General features: G+C 40.8%; 1 protein-coding gene across 1 annotated transcript in view; it reads left to right on the top strand.

Annotated features, from left to right (window-relative positions):
• JARID2 (jumonji and AT-rich interaction domain containing 2) overlaps positions 1–25,659 on the top strand; it is a 234,870-nt gene that overhangs the window by 172,360 nt on the left and 36,851 nt on the right. Inside the window, exons 5-6 of the mRNA XM_076330593.1 lie at positions 10,492–10,668; positions 21,339–21,568. Of these exons, the coding sequence (XP_076186708.1) occupies positions 10,492–10,668; positions 21,339–21,568 (407 nt within the window). The remainder of the gene's footprint in view (positions 1–10,491; positions 10,669–21,338; positions 21,569–25,659) is intronic.

Below are 25,659 nucleotides of genomic sequence, written 5' to 3'. Positions count from 1 at the left end.
TTTTTAAACACCTTGTTTGGGTGGTAGGCTTGGGGGTCTTTGATCCCAGTCTTCTCTCTAGAGTCTTAATAGGAGGGTTTGCCTGTGCCAGTAGATAGCTGCAGAGGTTTTCCATTACAACGGGAGAGCCCCCAAAATCAAAAACTTGGGAGCTCTTAATTTTGGACATGTTAGAAAACAACTGTTCATTTGCCTGGCTTTTAACAAGGCAGAAGGTACGCTTGCCTAGTAGTTCAGTATCAATAGGTACACTGGACTTTAAGAGCCAGTGACTGCATCAGTCCCATTCTGGAAGCCTTCCAAGGGAGCACGTTGTCACCGTGGAGACATGCTCACCAGATCAGAGTAAGCACATTAAATAGCACAGGCTGGAAGCAGAGCAATGAAATGCTGACACTGTCCAAAAATGTGAGCTGCTTTGCAGTCCGGGTTAGTTTTTATAATTCCAAAATAATATTAAAACATGCAGACGTACAATAATTTGTTTAACATACTGGAAGAAGACTTTTTATCCATTTTGTTGTTAAATCATTTGGTATTTGAGACTAAAATTTTAGGATGGATTGAAAACACAAGAATAAACTTCGGGGTGCTGAATCTTAATTGCACAAACCATGTAATAAAAATAAGTTTGCATTTAATAACTGTAATCTGTCACGTCCCACCTACAAGAAGGGGAGAGTGACTAAGGTTTGCAAATCCCCTCGATGTGGATTAAGGTGAGATAACACTCAAGGTCCAAACACGAACTTCAACTTTAATGGCACGAACACTTCTATAAGCATCAGCCCTCTATGTGTTAATATGTCATACAAGCGAAGCGGCTTTATGAGGAGTTGAGGTAGGCCTTGTGTTACTTAGCAGCATCAAAAGCAGAGAGCAAGAAGGAGGACGGGGGGAGAGAAAGAAAGAGAGAGCTGGGAAGCAGGGGGGGGGAGAGAGAGAGAGATCACCAATCCTGGATCCAGCGTCAGACCTGCCGACAGGGGGTGTCGGTGTGGAGAGCGCCCCGAGGAGGCTCATGTGCACCCCTATTTATTGGCTCCAGCCCGAGGTTTCTGGAATCTTCTCTCACCCCAGCTCCAGGAGTGGTTGAGCCATTAGTCAGCCAAGGTGAGTGACACCGGGCCCCTCCCCGTGGCTGGCTCTGGAGCTTTCTCTGGGGCATTGTCTGTGCTTACAGCACAGTGACTTGGGCCTTGTCCCTTACATCTCACAATTTCGAAGTTCTTTTCAAAGTAAGGAGTAACACTGAAGTGTAAAATATGAGGTATTTCTCATATGTGCAACCCTTTAGTCCACCTGTGGAATATGCTGCTCTGGGCTGGTAAGTAACTCTCACGGTGGTTTAGGACAAGAGTAATTTAATCAGTGTTGGCAGGGAGAAGTGAATATGCGGGCTCACAGTGAACAGCGCATGTAAGAAGTATGCAGAGAGCCTGGCAACCAACACCATGACATTATTCCTTCCTAGGGGATGGGGGTGCTGCTGGAATGCCATCCCTCCAGGCATGCAGTGGAGGATGCGTCTTCACATCAGTGTGTGCCTACTGGGAGATTTAAGAGGTGGGAAGAGCTACTGAGTGCAAGATAGAGTAGCCTGTGTGTAGTGCTACAGCTGAATCAAAGTTTTTCCCTGCTCTTCCTGTTTTGGGGCCCCTTTCTGATGTTAATGATTCCAATATCTACCCCTGCAAAAAGCCACAGGATGAAATTAACTCACTGAAATGGGAGACTAATCTTGTGGTTCAGCCTTTGTATTTGCCACAGACTTGCTCCAAGTCCCTTGTCGAGCTGCTTAGTTTTTCTGTAAAATGAGGGTAAATGTTTAACTCTGTATATAGGTATTGGCGTAGCTTCTTGTTGGTTATGGTATGAGCTACTGGCATAAAATCCGAGTGCTGCGATGGCAGCAGCAGCACTTCAAAACCTCGCTGCCGGCGGTTTTCGATGCCCAGGTGGGCAATGTAAAGTATTCTGGCAAAGGCAATTCCTGCCCTTCCTCCCAGCCAGAAACCTGTGAGCCTGCTTCCATAACCTGTGAATCTACCACGGGTTCGGTGCTCCCCGAAAGACTTATTTTGTGCTAGGGATGGGGCTCAGGATCTCTTGGGTATGAAACACAGCCTGGTAGCCTTTTGGGAATGGCAGCACGGTGGTTTGGGACTTGCAGACTTGTCTTGTTCGTGGTGGAGGGGAACGTAAAGACGGGGGTTGAAGCGTATGTGGGAAGGATTGGTTTTGAAGTTCACTGCCAAATCTAGCCAGGTTAGTGGAGGTAAATTGCTTTGAGATTGTCAGATATGAATTGTAGATGTGAGAAGCACTCTACTTGTTTGGTTTTTTTTTAATATTCAGTAGTCTGTTCCTCTGGTGTGTGTTTTGTTAACTTTGGAAAGTGAACCTTTTATTTTTTTCCTGCAGATTCACACATTTCCCCACCCTTACTCCATTTCCCTAGAAAAGGAACAATTTTCTTTGGCTTTTTGGTTTTAGCTCTACTGCTTTGAAGAATGGGCCGAGAAGAAAATGGGTTTTATGTCACTACACTAGCCGATAAGTTAGTCATAACACTAAGCATATTGTGATTCATACAACGGCAGAGAAAGGGAAATTTTGAACATCGGTGTGTTTATGAGCTCTGTTTTATTTCTGTACTTGGGATGGCCTTTTCCTCCCTCTTGCTCAGGCACCACGGAGCTCCCTCTGGGACTGTTCCCGCAGGTGGAGTCAGACAAGTGAGATACAATTGCTCTTTCCTATAGAGTTTATGCAGTTCATTCGCTTTTAGCCTTGTTCCGTAAAATGGCCATAAAGTGCGGGCATAAATTACATTTATTTGCACTTCAGGGACTTGGCACTGTCCTGCCAAAACGTACTAAGTAGGACATATAATAAATGAGAAGCAGGCCCTAAATTTTAAGCATTGAGATGCCAGTACATCAGGAGCATTTGGGAGGCAAGGTTTTTCCACCTGCATACAGCCCCAAAATGGGGCCGTGTGTCAGAGGAGAAGCCAAATCTCTGGACGCGGCTCGTTGTAGGGCTTGGCATGCTGCGTGTTTATCGGGGCAGGCTTAAGTCCCGCATACCTTGACCTGCCTTGTGCTTAAATCATTCTGATGTCTTAAATTGTTTTAAGATTTTTCCAAAGCACATCTGGGTTATGTTTAATTGTTAGGAGGAAAAAAAAGAGAGGAACTAGAGGGGGAGTTGGTGTAAATAATTCATGGAGAAGAATCCTCCAATTTTGCAGAAACCACAGCCCAAATTACAGAGAAGGCTTTTGGATTGAGATGATTTTTGTTGTGGTTGTAACATACCAGGGTTTGAATCCTGTCCAGATGAAAACATTTGGTTTGTACTTCAGTAAATATTGCAGAAACACTGCCAGCTAATTCTGAAGAGTAATGAAATAGTGCTTTTGGCAAAGCACATGCACTTTCCATACTTCTGATTCCACTCTTCAGATCCAAATTCAGAGGTTTTTTTAATATGTTTAGCTAGTCCAAGACAAAAGTTAATGTAATTTAATGAGAAACAAAACATACCGTAATTTAGGAGGGAAAATTACACATTTGTCAAATAAAAAAAAAATTAATAACCTCATTAGTCAAATAAAATGGCTGAAAAAGAGTATAGTTTATTAATCAGGCACTTGCTGCTGAGGTCAACGCATCTGTATGTACAGGTTGCGTAAGCGTCAATTCTGCCTACTGTTAGTAGCAAGCCTGAATTTTGCACATGCAAAGGGTAACATCTTTCCAAGAAAACTGCTAAAAGCAGCACCATGACTTAAACCCCCATATTTTACTTTGTACTTATTGTTGTATAAGCATCAAATTATTATAATAGAGGACATAAAATACATTTGTCATCCTTTCATATGCATTAGGCAACACTTTGTGTATAGTTGTGGTAATTGTTTTTCCTATATAGTTAGGTTTTCTTTTGTGTTGCTCTCACAATAGGAGGGAAGACAAAAATGCTCAAGAGAATTTCAGTGATGAAACTGCAGATACTGACAGAAACAGTTGCCAAACATACTTCAAACCTCATTTTTTAAAGAGCTGAGTATCCTCCCTTTTTGTAAGAATTCATAGCTCATTGTAACCATGATGAGTGAATTTAAAAAAGACAACTCGCCATTAATGATTTTCTCAAAATTTGCTATGCACAGCGGCATCTGATCACAGGAGCAGTAACTCCTGCTCCGATACTGGTGAGGAGAGGGTACCTGGGCTTCTGTTATCTGTCTGAGCTTTCCACATGGCTTGCAATCCCTTAGTCAGCCATGGCAATTTGTTAGGCTTTCAAAATCACACAACAAGGGCCAGCTTTGGTGATCTGGCCTTCCCACAGTGATTTGGAGGAGGGGGAGAAGGCTGGGAAGTTCCGTCCAGGTTGCTGCCTGGCCTTGACCATAGCTTTTCTGCTCTCGACTGTGAGTTAACAGCGACTTGTTAAGCAGGAAAAGGTGAGTGGCGCATGTCCAGATCGGGGCAGCAGGTCGACAGCACTATCAGACAGATACTCCTGTTAAAGCTGCTCAGTACAAGGTGTCCGTCCTGCTTTACTGTATTTGTTACTATTTAATGTCAATAATTCTTTCAGTATCTTCCTTCTCCTGTCGCTCCTGCAGCCTGTGTCCATCTGCTAACTTACCTCTCACCGCTCACCTCTTTCTCCAGCTCCAGCACATCTGAGCCCTTCCCTTCTGCTCTGCTGCTGCATGCCCTTTCTTTCAGCTTACTTCTACGTGGCTTCTCCTTCCTTCCGAACATGTTGCGACTGCCTCGTCCAGTTCTCTGGTGATGGCACGTGCTTTTATGCAAATATTGATGCAAAACAAATCGACTGTCTTGAGGGGGGATGGAAAAAAGCATTTAGGAAGTGTGTGCCTAGACGTCATCAGGACAGAATGTAAAACGTGCAGCTCCTGCACGAGATTGGAAACATACTGCATTTCATGTTTTGTTTAATAACATAAAGTGATATATTAAGCTACACATTCAATAAGAAAAAGTGTGCATAGAAATTTTCCAAATCTTTACTTGAGAGCTTGTAACATTACATTACAGTTACAGCATTTATTAATGGCCTTTAATTTCCTTAGTCTGGGATTTTAATCTGAATCGGTTCCCTGATACGATTCACCACATGGCCCCACAAAAAAATTATACTGCCACAGTCGAGGTGGTGGCACAGAAATAAGAACAAGAGGCCAGATGGAGGTAGATGCTCTGTAGACCATTTTTGATGCCAAGAAAAATGTCCATGCAGCCACAGACAGTCTAGGTGGTTCCTTGTATGAAATGTCTTCTAAATAAGTGGTGGGAAGTAAAATTTTATTTTCTAGATTACCATCAGATTTGCTGAGTGAGCGGGTTTTTCAGGCACCTGCTGATCGGGTGCGCGGCAGGGTGGGTTTCTCAATGTGGAGAGCTGCTCGCATACTTTCCCCAGGCGCTGGAGGGCTGCTCCCCTGCTCTCCCCCTTCATCCACTGCAGGGCCCGTGGTAGCAGCTGCCTGCACAACTTGGGGTCTCCCAGCACAGAAGGAGGCTTGTAAAATTCAATACAGCCACAGGCTCTCGTAACTCTCTCTCAGATTTTTCTGCTGTTTTCTTGGGGATGGAAAGCGAGGAAGGGGGGAATTATATACCTAGAGTGCTGAGACCTGGCATGCACCACCTCCCAGGCACAGATGTTGCCCTCTATCCGGAGCATTGCAGCTCTTCTCTTTCACTGTTGGTTATTAATTAATTTTTAATGTCGCTCTTTAGATTGCCCTGGGTAGGCTTTGAGAATCATGCCTTGGTACTGGGGAAGGCAAGAGGAAGAGGAGGGATGATTGCTCATCTTTACTCTTGCTGTCTGGCTGGCAAAATGTGTGCAAGAATGAACTGGCATAGCTGCCCCATGGGTTTCTGCTGCTGAGTGCGTCCAGGCAAAGAAAAAAATATGCAGAATAGTGTGTCATAAATTAAAAAATCAAGCAAGTGCCTACAACTGTATGTTCTGTGAACGTGTGTGTATTTATGCATCTGGTGAACCTGCAGTTTTCCTTATTCTCATGCCATTTTGGAGGGTTTTTATCATCTTGCTGCCATACATCATTTTCATGATAAATATCTGTTATACATGAAGAAACCTGAGAGCAACAACTCTCAACGAAGTCTGTCTGTAAGGAAAACCACCGTGTTCTTAACTTAAGATGAAGACAGGCCAGATTTATGAGGAAGAGCAATGTATTTTGTTAGACCAACTGATATGGCTGGAAAAAACAAACCAGCTCTTGAGCGCACATTCTTCTCCACATCTCCAATGGTCTTAGACATTCGTGGCTACAATAACACTACTTAGTATTGTTTATATAAATTAGCAGCTTTGAGTAACAAATGGGGTCCCCTGTAGAGATGGGCTATGGCTTCATATACACATGCCTGTCTGGTCTCGGAGACAATGAGGGATATTTAGGATAGGAATCTTTATTATAATAAAGAAGGTGAGTGATCACCTAGCTTCCACTCTTAATGGTGCAGCTTTGCTAGTGTGAGCTTCATTAGTTCTTCAGTCATGAGAAGTCTGAGTTTTATTTCCATAAGAGGAGTTTTGGGGGGGTTCTCTTAGCTCTTTGCTTGGTGTAAACCACCAGTGCACATCAACCGCTCACGCTTACACACGTTAGGTGTTGCCTAATCAACATAATTGTCATTCTTTTAGCTTGAATGAAATCACAGTGTACTTACAGGCTTGTCTTTCACTTTATGAGCAGACTGATGGAATTTGCAGTATCTTGAGCTTGAGCAACCTGTTTCAATATTTTAAACTAGTGTTTTGTCAGCCTTTTGGACATGTTTAGCTACATAGACTTGAAGTGAAAGTGGTTTTAACCAGCTCAACCCATAGGTGTGTACAAATTCTCAGTATTTGAGGCTATTCCAGAACTGAAACCTTATTATAAAAGACGATGATAAAAATAGTTCTAATATAAAAAGTAAGCAAGAAAAATCAAATCTTTTAGATTTCTTTCAGTGTCTTCCATCCATAACAATGCTTAAATAGAACAAAAATGCACGAGTCCAGCCTTTTTCTTCTTTCTTTCTTTCTTTGTTTTGCAAGTCAACTTTAATAAATATGTGGGAAAAGCTAGGGGGGAGGAGGAGGGGAGAAGGTGACCCACACTGAACGCCAACTTTTCTCTGAGGTCTCATATTGCAGAGCACTTAGATCAGTAAAGTGAAGGCTAGCAGGGCTCTCCTGTGTTATTGGACGTTGCTAGTCTAATTTCTTCGGAAATATAGTTCCCAAACAGTCCCAGCTGTCCCAGGAATGCAGTTTAACCATTGTTGTTCATAGTTCTCGATTGGAAAGGATTAAAAAATGTCATTCTGACTGAAGATTTATGCACTGAGATTACAGCAACTGAATACCAGGAGTTAGGTGAAGTTTGTATCTGCTCTCACACTTGGGTTAGACCCTCCCTCCTTTCTAAGCAGAATGACACAGTACTATATTTTATTCTGTGCTTTAAAAAAAAAAAAAAAGAAAAAAGATTGCTATTGTAATAACAACATTTGCGTCGCAGATGATAATTTTTTTGCTGGTTGCTGTTGAAAGCAGCTGACAAAAAAGCTCAGGGATGTGGAACTCTAGGGAAGATGAGGCTTAGAGAGTAGACACTGTATCTGGTCTCCTATTTTAGTGTCTCAGATAAAATTTCTGACTATTTCTCTAATTATAATAGAGAGATTTCAGCCTGTGTTTGAATCTAATTTTGAGGATTCCTAACAGTAAGTTTCTTTTACTGCCGTCATTTGTCAATGCATTAATGTGCTGATGGTGCCAGACTTCGGATCCTGATTAGAACTGATACACAGTACAGACTCACAGAGCTAATAACTTCTGAATCCATACCACAGACTTGGGTACCTAGATGGAAGAAAAAAGGCAATTTATTTTTCAGGCAGCACTGTCCTAGAGTAACTGTTTTGGAGTCTTCTAGTTAGTTGCTGTTGAGACTTAAAGCTCCCCTCCAAGCAGAAGAATTAATGTGCCTCTCAGCACCTCTTACCTACTATGGTTGATTGCTTAGAGTGTGCCAAAAAGTTCTGGGCTTACATAAAAAATGTGGAGGTTTTTGTTTCTGTAAGTTGCTACAGCTCCCATGCCTTGAAATATATCATCAGTCTTAATTTGATCATTAGTCTATATAAATATGAAAGTTGTGGCATGCAAAAGGCTTTTGCCCTAAGATAACCGTGTGTCCATACATTTACATGTAGGTTGGGTGGATTAATACGTACGTTATTTCAGAGGGAAAGAATTGTCATGCCCTAGGTGCTGCATCAGTGTTTCCCCTAGCTGTTGCAGGGCTACCACCAATGCACAGCACAGGGTGCCAGTGGTGAGTTTCTTTCTGCTTCTCCCAAGGCAGCCGCAGTCCCAAAGGGGCCATTATAGAGACCAAGACCTTTACAGGTGGGGGCTAAGCCCCACACAGCCACTCACTCGCTCCCCCCAGTGGGATGGGGGAGAGAATTGTCAGGGGAAAAGTGAGAAAACTCATGGGTTGAGATAAAGACAGTTTAATAGGTAATGCAAAAGCCATGCACACAAGCAAAGCAAAAGAAGGAATTCATCCACTGCTTCCCATCGGCAGGCAGGTGTTCAGCCACCTCCAGGAAAGCAGGTCACGTGTAATTGTTGCTTGGGAAGACAAACGCCGTAACTCTGAACGTTCCCCCCCCTTCCTTCTTCTTCCCCCAGCTTTATATGCTGAGCATGACGTCATACGGCATGGAATATCCCTTTGGTCAGTTGGGGTCAGCTGTCCCAGCCGTGTCCCCTCCCAGCTTCTTGTGCACCCGGAGCCCACTCGCTGGTTGGGTGGTGTGAGAAGCAGAAAAGGCCTTGACGCTGTGTAAGCACTGCTCAGCAGTAACTAAAACATCCCTGTGTTATCAACACTGTTTTGGTCACAAATCCAAAACATAGCCCCATACAAACTACTATGAAGAAAATTAATTCCATCCCAACCAAAACACTTAGGAAAGGATGGTTCATTGCAGACACAGCCTGTCCCGGTTTTTGTGTCATATTTAGGTATCCATTCATTAAAATGTAATTTTTGTAGTTAAGAGTATTTTGTATAAACCTGGTCGGAGCAGAAAATACACAACCCAAAAATAAGCTTCAGTTAGTTGTTGGCAATGGCAACACCAACAGGTCAAAACCAAACAAAACACAGAATTGCCGTTCTGAAGAGCTTGAAGCCAGAAGTGTTTCCTAAAGAAGCATAAGCCAAATAGCCACTACCTTGTGTTGTTGGTCTGTAGCCCAGCTCTTTTTGTCCTTTGTTTTATTTAGCTACAGGAAAATAATTGAAGCGATGAGTCCCCATTCTCCACTTCTATTGACTTTCTATTTTTTCCCTTTCTTCACCAAAAAAATCTTTTTGTGAATAAGTAGAAGGCTCCTAGGGCACCTGTCCCTCCAGGGGATAGACAGAAGACTCATTTCAAAGTAGAAACTAATATCGGGCATAGGGGAGAGTGTCCATTAGTTGTCAGCAGTATTTGTACATTTAAAAGTAGTTATTCGTTTGCTACAGTCATGTCGTGTTGTGATGCAGTGCAGGGAAACCTATTATACACTGTTGCATGACACGCGTAAAAGAAATTTTGTGCAAGAGTTACATTTAAATTACAACCCTGTATTGTTGTTAAGCTTGTGAATCCTTGCTTCCCTCTCACTGAATTGCATGTTGTATCTTACCCTTGCGCAAACAAGGCAGGTTAGGGGGAGCATCATGGGAAGTAAGCAAGAGATGAGAAGCAACATCCTCAAGAGGAGTACATAGGGAATCGGGAGACCTTTGCTCTTTTCAATCCTTTGCCAGGGACCTGCTTGGCAAATTTAAGCATCTCAATGTCTCGGTTTTTCTCTTTGTTTAAAACTGAACGAGAATACGGCAAAGCATTGTGTACAATATTGTAGAGGTCTGGAAAGCATTGTGAAGTTTAAATATTTTATTGTAATAATAACAACCTAAAAATATTACCGGTATGCAGATTGGTTTGTAAATGCTCTTTTGTCTTCTGTTTAGAAAAGCTGTAAGCTTCTAGTTTGTGCGTTAAGACTTCAGTAAGGCACTTAAGCACGCATTTGAAATTAAGCATGTGCATTAGTCGTTTTCTGAATACACAAAGCTATTAATTAGGGCTTGTAGCAAGACTGTTTGATTGTCTAAAGTATGAATAGAATGTGCTTGTGGGGGGGAACCCTGCTTTTCAAGCACATATGTATCGTGTTGGTAAAAATTAATAAATAAAAAACCTCCAGTTAGTCATGCACTAGTGTGACCTTCCATCTCTGAGTCCCCCTCTTCCCTTGCTGTGCATAACACTAAAGTAGGTTATGATCAATATAGTTAGTGCAGTAAGTGAATGTAATGATGCTAATGAGCCATTTCTTTATAATGATCAGGTTCTCCAGCCCTGCCCAGCAACATGGTATATTTTGGAAGCTCTCAGGATGACGAGGATGAAGAGGAGGAGGAGGAGGAGACAGAGGACACAAAAACAGCCACAAACAATGCTTCATCATCATGCCAGTCAACCCCCAGGAAAGGAAAAACGCATAAACATGTACCAAATGGGCAAGGTAGGTTCTAAATAGTGCTGTTCTCCTGCACTGCCTAGTAAAGAAATTTGAGCTGAATATGCTTAATCCTTGTCCATCCTTCTGGATCTGAGTGAAAAAGGATACAGGCCATAATGGGAAAATGGAGCGAAATGTAGTGTTAGCATCTTCTGCTTTAACCTGTTTCTCATGACAATCTGAAGTCCGTCTGTGGCAGAACTATAACTGCAGGACTGGAATTATACATATATACACACACACACACACACACACGCTGGAGTTATACACACACATATATGTATAGACACACAGAGTCACTCTCTCTCTGGCTTTTTTGAGACTGATGTTTAATCTAGAATGATTTTATTTTATCAAAGTTAAATATAAGCATTCATAAGTGTTATCAAAACGTGTGATGGGGCAACACTTAATTTCTCACATGCAATATTGATACCACAATTGCAGTAGGTTAAGATACTGCATTCATGTTGTTGATTGAAAGATTTTCTCGAAGAAGCTTTTTCAAGTCAGTTATTTCTTTGAAAATCAACAAAAGCTGCATTCATTACATAGTATTTCTGTCACGATGTCCTCGTGCCGTATCTTGATAAATGGATCCGTGTATGTTGCAACATCATCTAGTGTAAAATGGAAGACTTAAAAGCCACGCTGAAAATTTTCTGAGCCTGCTGTAATGCTCCACTGCCAAAGTCCTGTGCGATGTGGTTCTCTCTCCAGCAAGTGCTCTTGTATCATAACAGTTCTCTGCTCTCTCTGCCTGACATAATTTCAAAATGGAGCCTGTGCTCTCCGTTCCCTTCCTCAGTATTAGTTTACTGTTAGTTTACCATTAGTTTCCTTCTGGTGATTGCCCATTCAGCTCTCCTCCTCTTAGTAGGAGGACTGAGAGGAAGGTCTTTCTACAGCGCACTTTTTGAGAGATGGGTGTGACCTGTGCCTGCCTTTTTTTTGCTCTTTCATGCTACTCTCTTCTCCGAAGAAGAGATTAGTAGATTCCAGTTACTTCACTGTGCTGGTCCTCATCTCTGCTTTTCAAAAGGGATTTTTCTGTAAAGGACGCCCTTGTTACATATACCAAAATTATTTTTCATGACTACGTCTGAATCTGTTTTTTATTGCACACCCAAGCTCAAAAGTCTCTTTTTGTGGAGAAGTGCAAGGGGACATTATGCCTAATAGCATTTCAACTGTCAGCTGTGAGCAGGAGCTTTAATGCTGTAAAAGCCATGGATCAAAACTTGGCACTTTGGATTGATTTCTAAATAACCCCCCCAAAACAATAGGCACAAAACCCTACATATGGAAAATGAGATTGCACGTAATAGAACTGCTGCCTTAGAGTTTTAGATGTGATATATCATTACAAAAGGAGCCAATTGTGTTCCTTAAGAATGTCCCAGATGGCAGCCACTTTGAAATTAGCTCAAAACCAGAGACACCTGAAATCTTAATTGGGGGTAAGTAAAGACAAACTTAATGAGCCATCTAATGGCTTCGTAATCTTTATCAATATAGATCAGAGTGAGCATAAATGAAGCTGCTGCTTTAATAGATCTGCAAAAGACCTTTATGAAATACATAGGAGACAATGTGAGATGTTTTGACAAAGGTGATGAAACAGGAATTCCCAGAGAAGGCAGCTTCTTCTTCTTCGTCATTGTCATTTCTTTTCTTCTTTTTCTTCTTCTTCTTCTTCTTCTTTTTTTTTTTTTTTAATTAAAATTTCCTTACCCAGGGGTATTCCCATTTTTCAGTGTCTGTTATTTTGGTTGACAGCCAATAGTATTTTTGTTTCCTGTGAATAAAGTAGGTTCTGGTTCATGTGTGTCTGTTTTAAATGAGACCACACACAAAGGCAGACCAGGGACGGGTGCAGCAAATGAACTTAATCTAGCGTGAGAGTCTATTTTTAATGAATTAAAGTCTTTTGTTTTTTAATATACAATGTGTAGTCAAGCACTTTGGACCTGAAAATGCTAAGCATTTGCTATGACATACAACAATAAAGGTTCAGAGCTTGATTAATGTCATTAGACAGTGTCAAATGATTGCTTTCTACTAAATGGGGGCCAGAACAACTTTCCTGGGCGAAGTCATTTGTCAATATCCTCTTCTGACGCCAATATGGGGCGTTATTAGGGTTGCACACCAAACTATTTATTATAACCTAGCCTGTTGAGCCACCTTTTGGGACAGCTAACTCAGCTGAAGATGCCTAAGTATGAATAAGAAGCACGTATAACGTGGCGTAGCTTGCTGCACGAATTGAAGTCATTAGCTCAACTGACTTATTGCCTTCCAACCTTACTGCTTACATAGATATACTTAAAGCATCAGATTGTTACCTGTGCCTTTTCATCCTCCTTTATTAGTACTTCTGATGTGCTGCACACATATCCAACTGTTAAAGAGCGAAGCAAAATGTTTGGCAGGAGAAGTGTTTATCCGCCACATTCATGGGAGTGTGGAAAAGGAATATGTAGCAATGTGCAAGTCTTTCCTTTGTGCAGTATCTTAGTGCAGGCAGTGATAGTCTTGTGGTTAAACTGTTTTCTAAGATATTGCTGTGGTTGCCACGAGGGAAAATGGTAGAGCCGTGCTCTTAAAAATTGGTTTCATGTCATTGCCAAACTGCAGCTGATTAGGCTGGGTCTGACATATGTTAAGATAAGTTAGGAGCAGATAAAGGCTTGGATGTCTTTGTGGTTAGAAACTAGTATTAGTTCTGGCTAGGTATCTCTCGTGTTGTGTGGGGTGTTCTGCATGTAACTCTTCCCATTACTGTCTTTTTCAGCGTGCTTAAACTTAGAATGAACAACTGTCACTAAGAGAAGATACCGTCTAAAGACTTTCAGGTTTTGTTTGCAAGAGAACTGTTCTCTTGTAATGTAGAGTAAAATGTGTGAGTGATTCTCACTTGCTTATGGATTAAGGTATGATCTCACTGTACATGTCATAGATTAATTCAGGTCAGAGAAGACCCCAGGAGTCTTACCTCTTCCGCAAAATACCATTGATAACTTTTCTGACAAATTCAGCAATAAAATTGGCAGAGGTTTGTGCTTTTAATTATATGTGTCTTTTGAGGAGGGGGAGATTTTAGAAGCTTTCTAAAACTTGATGTGGAATTTTGGTCCTAATCAGAATGAGTTTAATAATTGAGTTAGGATTTATAGCGGGGTTAAAATGGTGAAAGGCCAGAAACTAATCAACTGAATCACTTGGTCTCCATATAGCTACTGACTTGAGAAGGATATTTTCCCAGCTAAGAAACCATATGAACATTCATTCAGTTGGAATAGAGAAATCCCTATTGCTGTTTCAGTCAAGGATTTCATCTTTGTAAAGCACGTAGTTCCCTTTCAATTTCAGACCTTCTAGGTAAGTTTGTGGTGAATTTCAGAATTAACATATGGAAAATTAGGGATGATACGGTGCTGCATATTGCAGCTGATAGAGCAGAGGTTCGGATGACTGTGTTGTGATTGCAGCCCTGTTACTGACCCTTTTGAGTGTGGGTGTAGGAACCCCATAATTCTCGGTGTTTAGATCCAGAACGCCCAGCCACAGGACGCCTGCGTGCTGCTCAGATGGATATGCTTATTTTCCAGCTTGCATTTTGTATGCATCTCAGATGACCATTAGTGTATCTGAGACTATTACATGGCTTTGAATGCAAGGAATTTGGTGGAAGAAGCAGGCAGGAGCATTGGCTTAAACAATGTGTTTTTTCTTCAGTGTTAGCTTCCAGGTGTGGGGAGAAACTTCTCAACCACAGCCTGGATGACAGGGCATCTTGCCAACACGGAGGAGGAGATGGAGAGACATTGATCTATTAGAAAATTGACCTTATGCAAAGGGAGGAGGGCATCAGTCATCAGCTGCTGCAGGCTGACGTGCAGGGAAAGCAGGTTCTCTGCAAGCGAGCTGTACTCCATTTCCCTGGGGGACAGGGAGGTACCGAGTCCAAATTACATCTCCCTGCTGCTCGGAGGAAATTCCAAGTTGTAGGTAAGAGGGTAGGCCTAGGTCTCCATTTCTTGAAAACTAATTCTTTGAATTCCTCACAAGTAAATAAATCCTACTTTGATTTCATTCTGTGGCACAGGTTTTCTCTGCAGGCTCCTGAAGGAAAATGTTTGCAGGTGCCAAGTGTTAGGCATGCTGGGATGTGGAGCTGGAAGATGCAGTTAGGGAGTTGTTGGGTTATCGGTCCCATCACAAGAGCAAAAGGGGATAGGCGTTACTCTACTTGAAAGGGCTTGTGGACTGGAAAAGGGCCTCAGGAGAAGCAGCATACACAGATACAGTTGCATAGACAACTTTGAAATTGCACGCAGCAGGCTACGGTTCCTCTAATAATGGTTGGCTAATTTCCTCAAGAAGGATGATTACAGGATTAGGTATTTCTCACACCAGCACAGCAGTTCAAAGGTGGAGAGAAGTGCACATCAGGGCCTGCATACCTGGGAATGTCGTGTTTGTCCTCGGATGCCTGAGATGAACAATTAAGTTCTAATTTATGTTTAGGAAAACAGGGTTAACCATCATTATTTGCAAGCAGACTTCTTCATACAGGAGAGTCTTGTTTCCTTAGCTGGAGCAAACCAGCTCCAGTGTGTCAGAAAACCTACTGAGTCAGAAACGGTTACTGGTCCGTGCTGTGTTTTGTTAACATGGTCAGAAAAAAACTGCTCTGCATGCCTTCTGCCTGAAATGAGCAGGGGAGAAAATTGTGTGGACACCTTTTTTCTTGGGGCTCAAATTTCAAAACAGATCTGGCAGTAGTGCGTAGTAAGCAGGCATCACTAGAAATACTATACTCTGCTTTAGTCCTGTCTTCCTCGCTTACCAGAAAAACAGAAGAATGTTTCGCTTCTCAATTTGCAGTGGATAATTTAGCGGAGTAATTTCCTTACATGCATAGTAACAAAGATGATGCAGGAAAAGATTGTAGATTTTTTTTTTTCTTATTTCAAGATATAGTTCAACGCAGTGTTTGTACATCTTGAGCTTAAATGGCATATCTTTTACATATGTTACCGTTTGAGAGTGTTGTGAAAAAATTCTAATTTGTGATTGCAATTCCGTTTTTAGTTTTGGTTTTATCTAAATCCGGTATTTGTGGGTGGGTACATAAGACAGAGTCTTAGGCTCATGCATCTTTTTCAGTGAAATTAATCCTGAAGAGGTAAACATCTAGAAGAAAAATATTTTCTGCATCCAGCTCAAATGCAGAATGAGAAAATTTCAGGCAGAGTGCTACAATAGTTAATGGGTAGGCAATTATTTTGATGATTTACAGCCTTTTGTTGAAATACCATGGAACCAGTAATTGTTGCAATAAACATTTTTGCACATTTAATTTTTCTGCAAAAATATGTAACATGAAAATTACCCGGTTTGCAGTAATTTACATATTTAAATATGCAAATCAGGCACAACACATTTGGGGATTTGCGGATTTTCAGTAGCTAGATATATGACCTGTGGAGAAGAATAGGGGAGCTGGAAGTTGCTCAAAAAAAATTGAATTGTTATCCTGGTGAGAGACTTGTGATAACAGATAGACACTTCTTGAATGGACTTGCTGCTTAGCGAGTGACCCTTTTGATGTTGTTTGTGTCGTAATGGTTAGGTGAGAGTAATGAATTTGTGCTAAGATGAGACACTTGGTATTGAATTTTTGCAAACAGTGGCATGGTGTCTCATACCAATAACGCTCCTCTCAATGGCCCAATATATTCCTGTGCGCATAGGGTTTTGAGCTGTGTTATTGATAGTGTCAAAAAGAAATTCAGTGTTATCTGCTATGGTTCTCCTGTTTTGACTTCTGTTAGCATGCAGCTATGGAAATTTTGTTGCGGAGTTGTCCGCTGACAAATTGCATAGCATTGGGTTAGGGCTGGAGAAATGCGGAAACAGCAGTACCGCATGTTTTCATACGATGTTGTGGTGTTCTTTTCTCCTGAAATACGCCTTTGCCGCTGACCCTGAGTAGGTAGATCGTGTTGGGGGGTTCCAGAAGACAGCTTCTATCTCTGCAAATAGTTTATAGAAGTCTGAACATACCCAACACTTCAGGAAAACAATCGGCAGTATTAAAATACTCTGTTTTATGGAAGTAGATCATTGTTTTAGTTCCTCTGGGAAGGGAAAAGAATTACTGCCTGTGTCCTTTAAGGCAGTTTGAGAGCCACATAAATGTTTTCACAGTGACTTAAAACTGAATTAAAGCCAGAGAAAGAATGTTTTTGTACAGTAACGGATACTTAATGCCAGAAAGTTGATTAATATTACATCTCTTCCCAAACATGTAACAACATGAGGTTTGCATTGGAATAGCTGGCTCGGGTTCACAACATTGGCAAGGCTTCCTTTTCTTCTAAAACCAAAACTTCTCCCTTTCACTCTTACCTTCCCTCTTTGTTTTGGATAGTTTTATGAATGCGCAATCGCTTGCTTTACGCGGCATGAGCTCTGCAACATGTGGCATATGTGTACATGTATGGTCCCTGCCTTTATCTTCCAGACACTGGCATAAAGCAAAAGGGTTCATACATCAGTACTCTGCTGTCCCTGCAACGGACTCCCCCGTTATCTCAATTATAAAGCATATCTGGTGCAGGAATAATCTCCAGGAGGGCTTGGGAGAGAAAGCTTTGCCCATGGAGTCAGCAGTTGGCTAAACCCAGTCCAGTAATTCTGCTGCTTATACATTGAAAGCCTGATTATTGTACGTATTGTAAATTGGTTTCTGTATAGCTGGCTCCATGTATCCTATAAAATATTTGTGCGCAAATTAATTTGTAGGAATACTTCAGAAAATTGCTGAAAACACAATAAATGTTTATAGCTCACTACAGTGTCAATTCCTGTAGTAAATGCTTAGTTAATCTGTAGTAATTGAGCACATCTGTGGCTTTACTTGATCAAAAATTTTTTTAGCCATTATTATAGCTGCACCTAGTACATGCATAGTTTGCATTGGTTTGTGTAGGGATTCTTTATCACAGTTTCAAATGAGATACCCCAAAGTCCCTGTATGGGATCCTAGGTGGATATTGGTGCCCAGGGTCCAGTTCCCCTGATACAGAGAGCGCTGTGATGCATCTGTGGGGATCACGCCTGCCATAAGGTTTTGCTCTGCTGCCATAAATTATATCAGTGGTTAAAAAACCCCCAGTGCTTGCAAGTTTTGAATGTAGTGGTTCAGTTTCTTTGCATTTGATCATCACTGCTAACCAAAAGATTCACAAGTACTTCACTCTGGGACTCTTACTGTTTCAGCTTAATAATAATAATAATTGCTTTGGAGGACGCGGCATTTTGAGAATGAGCATTCAGATAGATATGGATAAAAGGATATCCATTTATTCTATTTGAAGTGTCTGAACACTAATAATTTACTTGCACTTTTAATTATTTGTTAGTAGTGCTCTTAACTTTAGCTAAAAGCTGTTCTGGAAATACAGAGCTGGTTAAGGTAGCATAAAATAATCATAATTCAAGACTACAAAAGATTTCTGCTTTAATAATGTGAGTTTCACCACTTGTGTGGGTTGGGCTTTTTTTTCTGTCTTTGTTTTTTAATGAAATTATTGCTTCAAGGATGAAACCTTTATTGACTGCTCTTTCATGAGTGAAAAAAAAAATAACTGGGAGCTGAACATCGGATACTGCGTGTATCAGAGTTATCTCTAGGATGGGAGATTGTAGCTGGGACATACCTATAGGTGGGCTTAGTAAAGCATAAGGTACACCTTTTCTGCTTTTCTGAATGCCTCAGAAATATTGAAGAGCTGGCAGACATGAAGGAGAATGCAATTTGCTACATAAGAAGACACAAAAGAATTAGTAATCATTTTATTGTTAAATCAGATTTGGGCTCAGTAATATTTAATGCAGAGTTTTGGGGGTTTTGGGGGGGTTATTGGTTTTCTTTCCTTTGAGAAGTGGGTGTTTCTGTCTTATTATCAGTTATTCTTCAACAATGAAATTTCTTGGGGTTTTTTTTTCGTCTTTCCTGGTGATTTCATCTTTTCACTGAACTGTCTTACTACCTATTAGGGCCAGAGTTTAATCCTGTATTGTACTCTCTAAGTCTAAATAACTTCTACATTTTTACTCAGATGGGATCAAAATCATAGTCCAGGGGATTTGCTTTTTCCCCTTAAATGCTTGGCTTGTGATAGTGTTTTGTAATTAATCAAGTTAACATTTTGATACTTGTTCACATAATATGTTTGTGAATTTTGCAGAACTTACTATTGCAGAAAGGCTTGTATACCTATCTAGCTGGATATAACAATGTTCTAGGTGTTGGAAGAAACAAACACTGATTTTATAGGAATTGATACCGTCTACTGTTTAACTAGAGACAGCTTGACTAGGACTGTTTTGCATCTACGCCTCTCCCTTTTTATTGTGTTCTCAGGCTTTAAGCTTTTTAAGCTTTTCCTGTGAGACTCAACATTTTTTCTCTCGCATTTCTCTCTTCCCCCTTTCAAGAATCTTACAAATTAAGACAAAAGATAATTACTCAGAGGGTAAAACTGGCAGGGTTCCCACGACGCTTAAAATTAATGAGCTGTTGCATATAAAATATACCTTGTCTCATGTTCACTGCGGGGTTTTTTTGGTGAACCATAAAAGTGCACAATTTGGCTTTTTGGCTGTGTTTTCTGTTTTAGTAATTTTCGGTTTATAAAGTGGCAACTGAATACAGAAAACTAATCTCTCTGACTTAACGTTTCTGTGTGAGCAGATCAGTATATACAATTTGTTCCCTCCGAAGGAAAATATCACCCGCAGTGATGAAATACATATTAACGAAGCTGCCATCGGTTGTTTGTGCCATGTCTTATTAAAAATAAATAGTCGTGCTTCATGCGTCTGTAGCGCCTTCCATCTGATGTGAGAACTCCTTACAAAGGAGGATAAATGTATTGTCGTGAACTCCCTGAGAGGGGTTGGCAATTATTATCAGTTCCATCACTGGAAATGAGACATGGAGGTTATGCGACTTTCACTGAAATCACTGAGAAATCCTTGGCTGGCTGGGGCAGCGCCAGTTGCACCTGAGCTCAGGAGTGACGGAGCCACAGGGGAATTTGCGGTAACTTCGCTGCCGACGGTTTTTCTCTCACTCTTACTTGTTTTGTGCAAGAGGGAAGGAAGAGAGGAGGAAGAGCAATTGCAATGTTTTATTTTTTACATAATCTAATTCAACACTGATAACCGACTGAATATGATAAGTGACCTGAATAACAGATTCATCAATAGCTTGCTGGAGTTTCAGCTTTTGGAGGTGTGGTGGGAAGGTAGATAGCTGTTTGGGAGGTTTGGAGGTAGGTGTCTACTCAAAAGCAGCTTAGATGCCCCTCTTCAGTCCAGCAGGATTGTTGGTTCTTTATTATTATTATTACTATAACTGCTACTAGTACCGTAGTACTACAGGACATCTGTAAAGACAGTTAAGCTTCACAATTTAGATAAAAAGGTATGTATCGTAGGTATTTCATGTTTAGTGACAAAAGAAGGCTTTCATTTCACAAGAAAACAATAACTTAATTCATTTAGTTAAAATTCCCAAACAGATGGTGTGTGTTGTGTGTAATAAATATTATTTTAGATACTTGTGCTATTAAGTATTCATGAATTTTCTTATTTATGTCCTTTCCTAAACCATGGCAAAAAGGCAGGGGTAAAAAACAAGAGTAGATGAGTAGAGAAGGCAGGAGGGCACTTGCCCTTGTGGGTGTTGGATCACAAGCCTCACAGACCTCTGTCAAGTGCTTCTAGTGAAGAGGGAGCAGCACTGACATTAATTCACCACATTTTTGATTAACAAACAACCAACCAAAAAGAGAAATGTGACTTTCACATGAAAACCTCAGCTTTTCATGTTCCCTGACAACAAAAGAGCAGTGACTATTCTTAAATAAATTCAGCAGAGGAACAAAACTTGCTGAGATAAACTTGTATATGTTTGCATAATATTTGTTGTACAAAAAATATGCTTTCTGTTCTGTGCTTTCTTATCCCTTCACTTCAGCAGAAGGCTAGGGCGCTCAGCATAGGTCCCAGCATTACTTTATACGACATGTTCTAAAACGGTTTTAGTATTTTCCTTTCTTTGCAGAAGTACCTTTTTCTATTTGCAACTTGTCTGCTATAGGCAAACTGCTGTTAGTTTGGTTTAGCAGTTTGGATATTGATGAAAACGAAACATGCTTTTTCATGAAACGTTTCCTTTCTTTTACGTTAATGTAAAAATAAATCCTTTTTCTTCTTAGGTTATGTTTAGAATTCCTTCGCTGCAACAGCAAAAAGTTAATTAAAACTGTCATAAATAAAAATCAAACTGATAAGTCTAAATTTAGGTCCATCAAAACAGTAATATACCTTGTATGTTTTAATTTGGATAGATATTAAGATAATGTGGGTTACCAAGCAAAGGAAATACTTTAGTAAACCTGTTCATATAAAGAAACATGCAAAATAGTGCTTCTATTTCTGTAATAATTTTACTTTAGATAAAAAAATACTCTCACTAAATATCCAACAGTGACAGCAGAGAAAGTTGGGTTGTTTTGAATGAAGAGTTTGGTCTTGTATGTATTTTTTTTTCTTTTTTTCCTTAATAGTCTGATTTTCTCTCTTCTCAGTTTTCAATGGGTCCAGCAAATCATCGAAGGAGAAAGAACCTGCTCAGAAACACAAAAGCAAAGAGGCCACACCAGGGAAGGAGAGGAACAGTGAACATAAGGCTGAGAGCCGAAAAGACCAGGCTGCTGCTAATCACCATCCTACTACAAACACTGGCTCCTCTACGAAAGGGCTCACTGCTAACAACCACCACACTCTTCATAGATCGGCTCAGGACTTAAGGAAACAGGTAATGAATTGTACTCTACTGTGGACACATGGGAAACGCAGACTTTTAAGGTGCTAGCTCTGTTTTCCGCTGCCTGGCACAGAAGGAACATGGCAATCCTGAAAAGCATGCTCTGGAGACAGCAGAGAGTTAATTTTCAGTGAAAGAGAAAGAGAGAAAGAAGGAAAAAAGAAAGGTGATACTTACATAGGAAGTCAGTATGATAAAGCATGCTTTACAACACTGTCTTTATATTATCCAGTGTATACGTATGAAAGCATAAAGTTCACATTGCTGTTTATTAAACCTTTCTGACTGGCACTCTTGTTGGCCTCTCTGCTGACAGTGCCAAGGCTGGCAGCACGTGGAAGAATGAACTCCTTTTGTGTACGGCTGGTCTGCTCGGGTTATCTTAGAGGCTCACTGGTGGTGTAGAGAAGCTGACGTTATGCTCAGTGTCCTGTATTGCATGTGGGCAACACAAACCTCGGAGTCTGGGAAAAATGTTTTGCTCAACATTTGCATAAAGAAGGTGCTCCAGGATATTGCCTCCTTCACGGTGGGCATACCAGGTGGGGAGAAATGTGTTACCTTGTTGAAAACTGGCAAAAAAATCCAGCAAGAGGTTTGTCTCAGCCTGACTTGGATTTGGGTGTGGAAGTTTAGCAGACCAATCGTTCGGTGCTTGTGACTGGCATTTGGGCAGGATGCGTCTCTGTCTATTTTTGATGGTTGGATCAAAGGGCTCCTAAAATAGCAACTGTCAAAGAGTTTTTATAAAAGACTTTCAAAATCCCTGGTCAGTGTCCTCCTCAGTCTGGGGCTGGGTTAGCAGGGTGCCTGCGCTAGGACAATGCAGTACAGAAAGCTTGCTGCACTTTTTTTTTTTTTTTTTTTTGCAATGGTTAATTCTCAACAGGTCAATTAAAGGCAGTCTTTATTTGCTGGCAGCTAAAGGTTTTTCTTCTAAGTAGGCTGGCTTGGGCTTCAGCGGAGCTGGAATTGTCATCTTGTAGGGCCGTCGAGGCCTTAAATGGCACCTCTCAGTCATAGGCTTGGAAATTAAAAATGGTGAAAAGTAAAACAGTGGTGCTCTTGCCGAGGAAATCTTCCGTGCCCTGTGCTTCAGTGATGTTTAGCTTCTCCTGAAATGCCTCCACTGGATTTGTATTACCTTCTAAATCAAATTTGAGATCCTGAAGGCTATCTACAGTATATTTCTCTGTACCTCTGTAAGACTTCCATTCTTTATTCCTGTGTCAATTTTTGCTTATCTAGTCATCAGCTTGAATGCCTGCCTTCTTTTGCATCCTTCCGGCTTTCTTTTTTGTGACTACCAACATCCTATGGTCCTTGCTGTGACGTGCTCTGCCATGAGCTCTTCATGTTGAACAAGTTTCCCAAAACGTAAGAATGCACTTCATACTTAATTATTTTTAACTCACTCGAACACTTGTGTGAAATGCTTTAGAATTGTATCATCAAAGTATGAATGGTTAAAATTCTTGTGAAAGTCAACTGCCATCACTTGTGAAGGTAGTTCTGAGAAGGGAAAAGACAGGTGTAGAAGAATTTTGTCCACGATCCAAGTGGGTTTTGCTTTGTAGAGTATTAGAAGTTTTCAATTGTGCTATGCAAAATGGAGAGAAATTCTAAAGCAATGCAGTACAACCAATAGTCACGCCACACAGACACCTCACAGAGTGTGGTCCTCAAGCTTCAGAAAATAAGGGGGCTGTAAGTTGAGATAATGATCTTTTTTTTAAAAAGGTTAGGCATTTAAATTTTCTTCTGCAGTCCACAGTAACATCAGTACTTTCTTACCAATTTTAATGAAAATGTGGCTGTAACTGATTAAAGGTGGATTATGCGTTTTGCCTGACAGAGACTTAGCTTTGTGCAAAACCTTAGATTTACCAGTTATGTGACATTGCTAAATTTCCTGCCCTTGTCCTGAGTCTTTGTTGACATTTTCAGTATTTTCTAAAAGGAAAGTTGTTTGCCCAGGGTGCCAGCCACGTTCCTCCTCCTTCCAGTATGTTTTTGCTCCTTGTTCACGTGCATTTACATGGTTTATTTATGTGTGTGTTTTTGTTTTGTTCAGTCTTAGAGAAAATAAAGGCAGAACACTAGAAATTACCCGAGATTTTCTTTTTTCCTCTCATTCTTTCTTTCCTTTTCTGGTGTGCACTTGCACTTGTCACGTGTTCCCTCTCTCTCTCTCTTTCTTCCTCCCTTGCTATCTTCCCAAATCCCCTGCTTCAAAGGGATTGTGGGCAAAGGAAATGTAGTTCAATGGGGCCCTCTCCCGGCCTAATATGGTAATTTAGTTCTGCAAAACTCATATCAACACAGAAGTATTTTTATGAATGAATTCGAGATCAGTTGCATAACTTGAATTTGTTTGGGACTAAACCTGTTGTTGGTATTCCTAATGTTGCTGTTATTACTGTGGTTGTTATCTAGCAAGTTGTTTGTTGGCTTTAGTGTGTGTGTGTGTCTGTATGTGTCTGGAGGATGGATCCTAGGTGCTATGCAGAGGTGTGTATGTAGACCAGTTCAAATACAACAAACAAATTCTGCAAGACTACGTGCTGGTCCTGTTTGCTTTTTAAAAGACAACAAAATTTAAAATCTTTTGTACTGTCTTCTACTGTAAGGCAAGTGTCCAGTAAAGTGGAGAAAAGAGTGGTCTGAAGACAAATATATGTCAGCAAAACTAAGAAGATAGCTGAAAAGCAAAGATAAGATTATTTGTATCCCTAGTTTCACCTTTAGCTCAAGACTTCGAGTCATGTAAGGCTAATGTCAATCACTTTGTTACTATTTGAATTAAATTGACTTCTTTCTTATGCGCTCAGTGTAAGCACTGCCTCGGGATGGAGCTGTGGCATAGACCCCCATTTGGTGAACCTGCGCACCTGGCAGTGTGGCCAAATTTTTAGGCTGACTCTCTGTATGTTTGGTTTGGGGGGAGACATATCAACAGTAGAAAGGTAAGAAAATGCCTACCAAAATTTCTTGTTTCTTTTGGTTTCAATCGTCTGATGGGTCCTCAGAGGCAAGTACAGACCAGGAACATGTAGGTGATGACTGACCAGCCAGAATTTCATATTGTCAGTGTGAAATCCTGAACCCACCTGTTGCTTTGATGGTGGGCTATGACCACATTGTTTGTTCCACTTGTTTCCAGCTGGAAGATGTTTGTTGCAGCCTATTCCCATTTGAAGCATGGTCTGTTCTGGTCTATATATAGTACTGCTGTATCTTAAACATTATGCTATCCTCTTTGAAAACATTCAAGATACCTGTGGGCATTTGGGGAGGGAAGAGGGAGAAGCATTTTAAAACCATCGCGCTGTGTCTGCTCTAGAAAGATGATCATCCTGAGGAAGTTTTCAGCAGTGCTTCTTTTTTGTGGGGTCTCCTTAGTTAGCAACCAGAAAGAAATAAGTGAATTCCTTATGGTATTCTCATAAGCCAAGTGTTCTCTACTTCAGGACCTGTTTGTCATTGGAATAACTTCACAAAGTTTGAATAAAACCTCAAAATAGTGTGCTTATAATCTAGGATTGGAGGTTAGATAGCCAAATCTTATGTACCTGCTCAGTTCAAGATTTGGCCCTGAGAGTCACCACCCCTTGCTGAAGGAGTGCCCCAGATGGCCCTTCAGTCTTCTGGTCACAACTTCTTCAGAAAAAATCATAGGAGGGCTGGAGTGACAAGGTACCTCTATACAGCCTGACTGCTCACTCTGAGGTGTTGTCTTGACTGTACCTGACAGCATAGTAATATAGCTATGGCCTCCTTGAAACCTTCTGGAAAACCTCCTATAGAGGAGGCTCCACAACATCCATTGACAGCTTCTTCCAGCATTTTCCTTTTCTGCTAATGAGAAAGTTTTCCTAGTTGTGCCTCAGATCATCGATGTAGACAATTAAAGGGTTTTTTTTCTCCCACTTTTCCCAGTGAATATGGAAAGAGCATTTACTGTCTCTTTTCCAATTTATGCATTGGAAGACTGTTACAGAGTTGTCCCATAGTCATCTCTTTCAGACTAAATAAGCCCAGCTCCCTTGGCTTTTCAGTAAAGATCATGTTTTCCAAATTTC

This window comes from Aptenodytes patagonicus, chromosome 2 (assembly GCF_965638725.1).
Source record: "Aptenodytes patagonicus chromosome 2, bAptPat1.pri.cur, whole genome shotgun sequence".
NCBI classification, from domain to species: Eukaryota; Metazoa; Chordata; class Aves; order Sphenisciformes; family Spheniscidae; genus Aptenodytes; species Aptenodytes patagonicus.
This window is presented reverse-complemented; position numbering and strand designations above follow the sequence as displayed.